Source organism: Chiloscyllium plagiosum, chromosome 5, assembly GCF_004010195.1.
Source record: "Chiloscyllium plagiosum isolate BGI_BamShark_2017 chromosome 5, ASM401019v2, whole genome shotgun sequence".
NCBI classification, from domain to species: domain Eukaryota; kingdom Metazoa; phylum Chordata; class Chondrichthyes; order Orectolobiformes; family Hemiscylliidae; genus Chiloscyllium; species Chiloscyllium plagiosum.
Window position 1 is genome coordinate 37,299,285 of NC_057714.1, and position 10,233 is coordinate 37,309,517.

Sequence of the window (10,233 nt, forward strand, 5' to 3'; positions counted from 1 at the left end):
GAATCAATCTAAACATTAGGTCATAGACAGAGAACACAGGGGGCTAACACCTTCAACATATTGTCTAGCTATCACCATTGTTAACAGCTAACCCGAGAATGCAACTTTAAAGAAAGGGTTTTGTGATTTACACATGAAAGAAGTGAAGCTATCACTGTATTCTAACAGATGAAAGGCTTAACAGACAATCAATTCTTCAATGTATAATTTCAGTTACATCACACTGCAAATTTTTGCTCTAAATTCTGTGTTACGATTGAGCCCTCCACAATCACCTGATGAAGGAGCGTCGCTCCGAAAGCTAGTGTGCTTCCAATTAAACCTGTTGGACTATACCCTGGTGTTGTGTGATTTTTAACTTTGTACACCCCAGTCTAACACCGGCATCTCCGAATCAAGTATATGGGAGGTTCACTGCAGTATTTATAGATGACGTGCTTACATTGTTAAGTCGTAATTGTGGGTATGTTGATTTGCAGACGTTTTGTCCCTGTCTAGGTGACATCTTCATGCTTTGGAGCCTCCTGTGAAGCAGCGCTGTACTGTATCTTCTGGAATTTATTTGGTTCAGTTTTTGCTGCTTCCAGCTGCTTGTGGTGGCGGCAGTGGCTGACCCCATTAACAAGGACATTGACATAGATCCAATTTAACAGCCATTACAATTAACAACCGGAACCAGCAACTGGAAGCAGCAGAAACTGAACCAAATAAATTTCAGAAGACACAGTGCAGCAATGCTGCACTAGAGACTCCTAAGCACTGAAAATGTCACCTAGACAGGGGACAAACATCTGCAAATCAATTTCCCAGTTCAGTGAACATATCCACAACCACGACAAATGGCACCCGAGGTACAAATCTTTGCACAAACCTTGAATACTGTTAAGTTTATGATAAACACATTAAGGAAATTAGTTTAGCTCTGATTTCAGATTCAAAGTTTTAGTCTGGATAAACACAAATCACTTCAGAAGGAAACAGTTTTTCTCCGAGCAGAAGAACAGAGTTTTGTTTTAGTACAGTTCAGGGGAAAAAAAAAACAACGCAATAGAATTGGTTTCTCAACTCCGGAGTTTCTAAGACAGGACAGCGGTGATAGAAATCATCAAACTGTTTTGAATTTAAAAGTTCCATCAGAATTATAAAAGGCTTGTAGGAGTAGACCCAGAAGAAATCATAAAACAAATTATTAGTAGTTCAATTGTATAAAACTGGAAAGCATAAATTAAGTACAGAATTAAGAGGCTGAGATAATAATGACAGCAGTCTGGAATTAAATAACTGTAAAAAGATCATGTTGGGAATCAGTGTGTGACACTGTTTTGCTGCTTGTTTTCAGTATAACGTAGTATATATGTAGACAGCTTTTTGTTTGTTTTTATTTTCTCATGTAATAAACATATGTTGTGTTGTTAAAGAAGTTTTGTTTGCATCTTTCAGTGACCAATCACTGCGGTGAACAAATGCAGAAACTAAACATATCAACTATCAATTCAGGTTTTATTCAGAGATCTGGCTTATCCAATATTACTATCAGCTGGAATCATAACCAGGTGTGAGCAGTCACACCCAGCTGAACAACACTGAAGAAGGCTTGCAAGACAATGACGTGGCGAACAGTGTAAATGGCTGCAGAAAGGTTGAGAGGATGAAGAGGGAAAATTTAACAATGTCACAATCATGTGGGATGTCATTTGTGAATTTGATATAAACTGAGCGTGTGCTACAGCTAAACAGAAACTTGATTTGAAGGGATTAAAATATGACATTTTGGGAAAAATGGAAATGTATTTTGAAGGCAATATGTTTAAAGACTTTGGAGAAAATAGGAGGTTGGAGATAGAACAGTAGTTAACAAGGGCAATAGAGGCAAATCTTTCCTGAGGAAGCATGATGGCTGAAGATTTAAAGGCAAGAAGGGCAACTGGAGAGAAATGACTATTTACAATGGTGGATAAAATGAGGGCCATCATGAGAAGTAGGTTATCGGCAGTTGGAATAGGACCAAGAAAATCTGAAGGGGGAGGTGATAACGAGATGAACTCAGAAGGTATGAGGGAAGACACAAAAAAAACTTCCAAAAAACGTTACTTCAAGTTTCGAGCCAGGGAAAGAGAGTTGGTCACGTGATCACTTGTAAAGGAGAGTCGCAGCAGATGCAGTTGAAAGAATTCCATGAACTCCTCGCACTTGCAAAGAGGGCATGTAAGGGACAGGATTTTAAGAAATTTATCCACATTAAAATTATCCATCATTCATTATCCTGTCAATTTAGCATGACAGACGGGTCTAAAATATATCGAATGCAACGGAGATCTTCTCATTGTACTGCCTAACTTGTGCATTGCAATCTAAAAACACAAAACGATGGCAATGAACTAATCACACAGCTTGCTGCTGCTAAATGTATTGACGTATATTGCAACATTACTTATGAATAAAATTGATCTAAAATAAGTCTCATTCTGAAGAACAAAATTTAGACTTAAATCAGCTATAGAGTCATAGAAACGTACAGCATGGAAATAGATCCTTTGGTTCAACTCATCCAAGCGGACCAGAAATCCCAATCTAATCTAGTCCTATTTGCCAGCACTTGGCGCATTTCCCTCTAATTCCTTCCTATTCATATACCTATCCAGATGCCTTTTAAATGTTGTAATCGTACCAACTTCCACCACTTACTCTGGCAGCTCTATCCATATACGCACCACCCTTTGCGTGAAAAAGTTGCCCCTTAGATTCCTTTTAAATCTTTCCCTCTCACCTTAAACCGATATCATCTAATTCTGCATTCTTTTCAAGTGGACTCATTATCTCCAGTCCATTATTATATCTTCCTGAAATCTGAGATACAATGCTTTAAAACTGAGCATAAAGGTTTACTCAAGGATAAACTCTTGAATTAAATCTTTCAATATGTTCATATCTCATCTTGAAGATAAATCAAGCCAAGTACAATACTGTATCATTAGTGATTGACAGTTTTATCCATTTGTTTAAGCTGGAATTTTCATACATCACTGCCATTTCAAGGCAGAAATGTGCAATTAATTAACATCCATCATACAACTGAGGACATTCCCAATTAAGCTCACAAACTTGATGCCCCAGTTACACACACAATTATTGATTAGTCATTACCAACATTTTATGTAAAAAAAACTTTGCATAACAGAAAAAAATCCAGTTGCTGAAAGTCTGAAATAAAAATCAAAAGTGGGTGAAATACTGAAGTCATGCAGCATAATTACGGACCGAAAGATAAGGTTGACTTGCAGGTTACTAAGCTTATTCAATTCGCGATTTTGAGTGTTGAACAGAACCTAATCAACAAATGTTAGTACCCTGAGCGCAAGAACATTCCAAACCCATCCAATTAACTCTTCCCAACCAATCCATTAAAACACATACATCATAAAATGCACAAAACAAGGCTGCAAAATATTGACAATGCATTTGTTGTGTATCTTCAATGTATTGAAGAAATATTACAATACACTAAGCTTTAGTGAAACAAAGACGATTGATGAGGGCAGAGCGGTAGATGTGATGTATATGAACTTCAGTAAGGCATTCAACAAGGTTCCCCATGGGAGACTGGTTAGCAAGGTTAGTTCTCATGGAATACAGGGATAACTAGCCATTTGGATAGAGCTGACTTAAATGTTGAACACAGAGGGTGGTGGTGGAGGGTTGTTTTTCAGACTGGAGGCCTGTGACCAGTGGAGTGTCATAAGGATTGGTGCTGGGTCCACAACTTTTTTTTATTATTTATATAAATGATTTGGATATGAACATAGGAGATATAATTAGTAAGTTTGCAGACGACACCAAAATTGGAGGTGTAGTGGACAGCAAAGAAGGTTACCTCAGATTGGAATGGGATCTTAATCAGATGGGCCAATGGACTGAGAAGTGGCAGATAGAGTTTAAATCAGATAAGTGCGAGGTGCTGCATTTTTGGGAAAGCAAATCTTTTCAGGACTTAAATGCTTAATGGTAAGGTCCTAGGGAGTGTTGCTGAACAAAGAGAGATTGGAGTGCAAGTTCATAGCTCCTTGAAAGTAGAGTCGCAGGTAGACAGGATAATGAAGAAAGCATTTGATATGCTTTCCTTTATTGGCCAGAGAATTGAGTCTAGGAGGTGGGAACTCATATTGCAGCTGTACAAGACATTGGTTAGGCCACTTTTGGAATACTGCATACAATTCTTGTCTTCTTCCTATCGGAAGGATGTTGTGAAACTTGAAACAGTTCAGAAAAGATTACAAGGATGTTGCCAGGGTCAGGTGATTTGTGTATAGGGTGAGGCTGGGGCTGTTTTCCCTGGAGTGTCAGAGGCTGAGGGGTGACCTCATAGTAGTTTATAAAAGCATGAGGAGCATGGATAGGGTAAATAGACAAGGTCTTTTCCCTGGGGTGGTAGAGTCCAGAACTAGAGGGCATAGGTTTAGGGTGAAAGGGGGAAGATATAAAAGAGACCTAAGGGGCAACTTTTTTACACAGAGGGTGGTACGAGAATGGAATGAGCTGCCAGAGGAAGTGGCGGAGGCTGGTACAATTGCAACATTTAAAAGGCATCTGGATGGGTATATGAATAGGAAGGATTTGCAGGGATATGGGCCGGGTGCTGGCAGGTGGGACTAGATTGGGTTGGGATATCTGGTCGGCATGGACAGGTTGGACCAAAGGATCTGTTTCAATGCTGTACATCTCTATGATTATGACTTTATGATCTGCAATCCACTCACAGGGTAATAGAAATAGCTTTAAAAAGAGTCACGTATATGTTCAGAAAACCCAAAGAAATGCATCTTTTCAAGTTATCAACACAAGCAGAATGGGTCAACCGATCTATTGTATGACTGTACGACAGGGAGTTGCACAATTTTCGCAACTTATGGTTCATTTTGCTGGCGCCCTTAGTCCCATAACCCTACAACTGGTCGAACGTTAACTCTGTTACTCTTTTCCAAAACGTTGCGGGAGCTACTGCACATTGCCTGCCCTTTTGTCTGCTGTCTATGTTTCTTACTTGCTACCTGATGAAAGCAACTGACTCGAAATCATAACAAGCGCCTGATAAAGCAGCCGAAGGAGCTGTGTATAATTTTCCACGCCGCCAGCAGTGACAAGAGGAGCCCGGTCTATCCGTGAAAACTCAAGCTCAGCACCTACAGGCCTAGCCTGGCCTAGGGCCCACACAATGCTTGCCCTTTAATGATCTCCACACAGACCATCATGCCGGGATTTACTTCTACAGGACTGCCAGGCGCCCAGGATCGCGGCTGTTTTTGTTGTTTTATTTACTCACACATGCTCTTCACCGCCATATCACTTTCCTCCTTCCCGGACATAACGGCTGCGTCTCGAGCTCAGGCTCGCGGCGATCACCAGCGTTCCGACGTCAAGACGTGCACCGGGGAGATGGGCGTCGCGCATGCTCGGGCTGACTGTCTATCTCAGCAGTCATGTGGAGGAGCTAATGTTGGACTGGGTTGCATGCCATTTCTGAGGAAGGGCTTATGGCCGAATCGTTGATTCTCCTGCTCCTCGGATGCTGCCTGACCTGCTGTGCTTTTCCAGCACCGCGTTCTCGACTCTGAGCTCCAGTATCTGCAATCCTCACTTTCTCCAAGTTTAAAAATCACACAACTTTAGGTATAATCCAACAGGTTTATTTGGAAGCATTAGCTTTTGGAGCACTGCTCTTTCATCAGGTAGTTGTGGAGCAGGACCACAGACAGAGGATTTATAGCAGAAGAGAAGAAATTTGATGTCTGTGTATTTTACGCGATCTTCTTGGAGATCCTCTCCACTTTGAGCCAATTAGAGGTGTTGATGGCAGCCATGAGGTGGAAGAGCCAGTTATGGACTGGGGTAGACCTTTGCTCTAAATTCTGTGTCTTATGGTCCTGCTCCCCAACTACCTGATGAATGAGCAGTACTCTGAAAGGTAGTGCTTTCAAATAACTATAACTTGATATTGTGTGATTTTTAACATTGTCTCAACTGTATTTTACAGTAAGAATACAATAATATAGTGAAAAGCTTTCATTTGTGGCCACGATCGAGTGCCATTTTGAATCATTTAAGAATGTGAGAAACAAAATTCACTTTAATAAATTTCAGTCCGAGTCAAATTCTGAAGCAGCAAATTTTATTGATACATATTTGCAAGAACAGGTGCCTAACGAGTAAGCACCTCGATCTGAGGGTTACATTCTGATTTATGCTATTCAGCTGCGTCTCTCGGTCCTCCCCTTTCACCCATTGGTTACGTTTGCTGTAGCACATAGCCTATCACAAGCTCTAGCTTCACTCCACCTTTGTGTAGCTTCTCTCTGCCTCTGTTTACTTCTCCCATAACTCTAAGCCTGTCGCCCCTTACTCTTATTTATCTCATTCCTTATATGTGACTATCCTGGCATTGTTTGCTGTCTTCGTGCGATCATCCTGCCAAACTAAATTCCATCCGTTGGCCACATTCCTCCTGAGACTGGCACACTATTCTCCTGTTACTGGTACATCCGCTACACGGTCACTCTGCCCTATTAGTCATAGATAATTCTACCTGTTTTTGATTCTCACTGTTTAGTATTTGCATGCGCAGCCTAATTTTATAATGTAAGCTTTTGCTGAAGCAGCACCTGTTCCCTTATTCTGCACAATTTTAACCCTATACCTTACAATCCCCCCCCTTTTCTTCATGGCTACTAAGTGTTGTCTTCTACATTTGTCTCATACGTTGCCTTCCAGTTCACTAGCATCATCCCTGAGACTTCATTTATAGTGGCTAATTCCTTAAGGCCATCCATCCCCTCATTGTTCAAGAGATTGAGTCCTTCTGCCTGATTACCTTTTAGAGGCATTTGTTTAGAGCCAAGGCCGTCTCAATTAGCCGATGGGTTAACCCCCATACACAAGGTATGATACAACAGCCAGTTACTGTCAGTGCCCCTGCTACCACTATCAGGGAGGTGAAGAAGGAGACTACCACGCCTTTCCACTTCCCAAACCATTATTCCAGCCATCCCGTGAGTGATGTGCCCACTCCTGAATTCTCAGCCAATTCTTCCGCCAAGGTGGTCAATCCTAACAAGGCACGAGAGATTGACCCATCAGGTGCTGTATTATTTGGAATAAAGGTACAACAGCTACCTCCTAACATCACTCATACACCCCCTTTTTCGGCTAGGATCATATCTAAGGCCAGTCTGTTTTCTCAGGCCATTCTGTTGGTTGCATCGTGTTGCTCGGAAATAACTTTGACTACATCCCTAGTGTAATTGATTAATCTTTGCTGGTTGTAAAATAAAATATCGAATTTTATCCAGTCCACATTCTTGTTGACCGTTACCCACCAAAATAGGGCTGATTCAAAACCTGCTGTAATCTGGTTGCGGGTCTTGAACTCATCGGGGACTCCTCTAGGAACTCCTATATAGTCGAGAAAAACCCTATCATCAAAGGAAGTGTCTAAGTGTTTACTCCTCCCACTCTTTGTTACTAACACCTTCTCCTTCTCAAATGTCAAGGTGAATAGGATTGCCAATTGCACAATTGCACATATCCTTCTCTAGTCAGGAGGTAGGGTCGGTCGCAATATTCTGCCTCCAAAGTACTACCAGAGATCCACCCAGGGAACCCGGAGTGCTGAGTAGTTTCCTCCTTTGTCTGTTTCAGTGTCATTCTGAGTTTCTATACATAACCTCAGCTCCCCCAAGTCTCTAGACCGACTTGTACCTTGTCGGCTCATACACGATGTGTGATTCCCGACCGTGGTCAAAAATGGGGGGAAGCTTTCAAATCTGTCTTCTCCAAAGGAGGGAACATTAGAGATAGGGATATACAATTCCTATCATTCCATGCAGTCTTATCCTGATAAAGGGCTATCTTACATTTCATGCCCTTCCTGTTTCGGTTCCACCCGAGCAGAAAGGGGACTATGTGGGCAACTGGTCTACCGGAGGCACATGCATAGTAATTGCTTTTATTCAGAGTTTTAACAGTGCACTTTACCCATTCAACCCAGGCATTTGCATCCCCATATCCAGTTTCTATTCCAATGGTCTGCTTCAAGTCCTTCACGTCTATAATTTTTACCACCTTTGGGTCATTGGGAGGGGCAAAATGTTGTATCTTACTATCAAGTTGTTGGCTTGTTTTCCGTTTCCTACGACTATTTGGAAACAGCAGCCTGAATAACACTACCCAGTGGCTTCCATTACTATCTTTAAATCGTTACTAAGGAGTCAAGACCCGTTTTTACGGGGAAAGGAGTCTTCAGAGGAGGTATTCATAATGGTGAGATATATCGGGTGGTACATTTTGTCAGGACAGTCTAGGGCTGGGCGAAAGGGGGCTCTATGGATAGTGATGCCAGGTGGCAGTTTTTGCAAACCATACCTTGTGTCCGGTAGAGTCTTCAGAAGGATTTCGGAGGAAATATACTCCCTCTGATACTTTACATCTACGCTTTTTGCTAGGCTGCAAGCATCGACATCTATTACTTGCGGATATTCAGACTCAGGGACCGTTAATAACAAATATGGAGATGACAGCATCGTTTGACAAAATCCCAATACTAAGAAAGCTAATATGGTAACCCTAAGCGTCCCCAGCATCCTACAATAGTATTGAAGGACCGAGAGATTTAACATGCAATACAATATATAGATATCAAAAAGAAACTATCCCACGTCCGCATAAAAATCGGTTACTTAAAGTCTTTTGGGTCTGAGTTTCAGTGGTTCTTCAGTTGATTCGGTTGTCCAGACTTCCTTCTTAAGTGGGGATTCCACCGGTCCTTTAATCCTGGTGTAGTGAGTCCAGCCTTTCTCCGCCGTGCGTATCGCCGTTTCAGTAGTCAAAAGAGCCTGGTACGGTCCTCCCAATCTGGTTGCAATTTAGTTTCTGTCCATGACTTAATTAGGACCCAATCTCCCGGCCAGATGGGATGAATGGCGAATTCAAGGGGTGGTGTCTGTGCCAGTAATCCTTGTTTCCTAAGAAAAGACAAAGACGAGGACAAGCCCAGTATATACTTTTCTAAGAACAGATCTTTAGTCTCCAGGGTTGGCAGTTCCCCTTTCGTTCCCAGATAGGGCAGGCCAAACAATATCCCATAAGGAGACAGCCCCATATCTTTCCTTGGGGCTGTTCGCACTTGCAAAAGGGCTTTGGTAAACACTTAGTCCAAGGGAGTTTGGTTTCTACTATTAATTTAGATAACTGCTTCTTGAGTGTCTGGTTCATTCTCTCAACCTTTCCTGATGAAGGTGGGTGCCGAGGGGTGTGAAACTCCCAGGAGATACCTAACCCTTCATTTATGTGGACTATTGCTATTTCCTTTGGCAACAAAAGGGATTCCAATACTTGCTTTACCAATTCCTCATGAGCCAGTTCTTTACCCCTACTGTTTATTAGTCCCATCTCCTGCCATATCTTCCCAAATGTGTGTGCCATCCCGAAGGCATACTTAGAATCTGTGTATACAGTTCCTTCTTTGCCTTCCAAGGTCTTAAGGGCCCTTCCTAGTGCATAAAGTTTGCAAGTCTATGCCGACCAATCATTGAGTAGTCAACTAGCCTCAATAACACTCCCCTCTATTCCATCCACTACTGCATATCCATTGTGTCTTTTACCTTCAATCACTCTGGAGGACCCATCAATGAACAGACTGGCCCCTGCATATAGAGGGATATCTCTAAGATCCATTCTTACTTGAGTCTGATATTCTATAATATCAAGGCAGTCATGTTCTGGGTCTGAGGGAGCTTCATCCTCCCCTTTCCAGAGAAAGGTAGCTGGATTCAGACAAATGTCTGCAATCAATGTAAGGTCATCCCTCTCTATTAGAATTGCTTCATATTTTAGAATTCTAGAGTCTGTGATCCATCGTCCTGCTCTCTGATTTAATGTGGTCCATACCTGATATGGGGTGCTGACTATTAAGGCTCCCCCAAAAGTAAGTTTCCGACTTTATTCTACCAAGAAGGCTGCTGTTGCCACTGCCTGCACACACTCTGGCCAGTAATGTAGCTTTCTATTCTTTAATTAACAATGAAGTAATGCTGTCATGTTCTAAATTAGCTATGAATCAATATAATAGGTCACTGAGAGAATGTGAAGCAATCCTGTCAATATTGAGTCAGGCTAATACAATTGATTTATTATAAATATTAATTATTAATTATATATTATATTAATACAATAATCATTATCTAT

General features: G+C 41.6%; 1 protein-coding gene across 13 annotated transcripts in view; it reads right to left on the reverse strand.

Annotated features, from left to right (window-relative positions):
• The window catches only part of phf14 (PHD finger protein 14), a 290,569-nt gene extending 285,112 nt beyond the window's left edge, over positions 1 to 5,457 (reverse strand). For 4 of the 13 annotated variants that reach the window (XR_006311667.1, XR_006311666.1, XR_006311664.1 and 1 more), the window contains exon 1: positions 5,318 to 5,453. Coding sequence is in view for 8 of the 13 variants with exons in the window: in XM_043689855.1 (XP_043545790.1) it covers positions 5,318 to 5,360 (43 nt within the window). In the remaining 5 variants the exon portion in view is untranslated. Of the gene's footprint in view, positions 1 to 5,317 lie in introns of all 13 variants that reach the window. The other 9 variants (XR_006311668.1, XM_043689858.1, XM_043689860.1 and 6 more) reach the window with 5 other exon arrangements.
• Between the last annotated feature and the right edge of the window lie 4,776 nt (positions 5,458 to 10,233).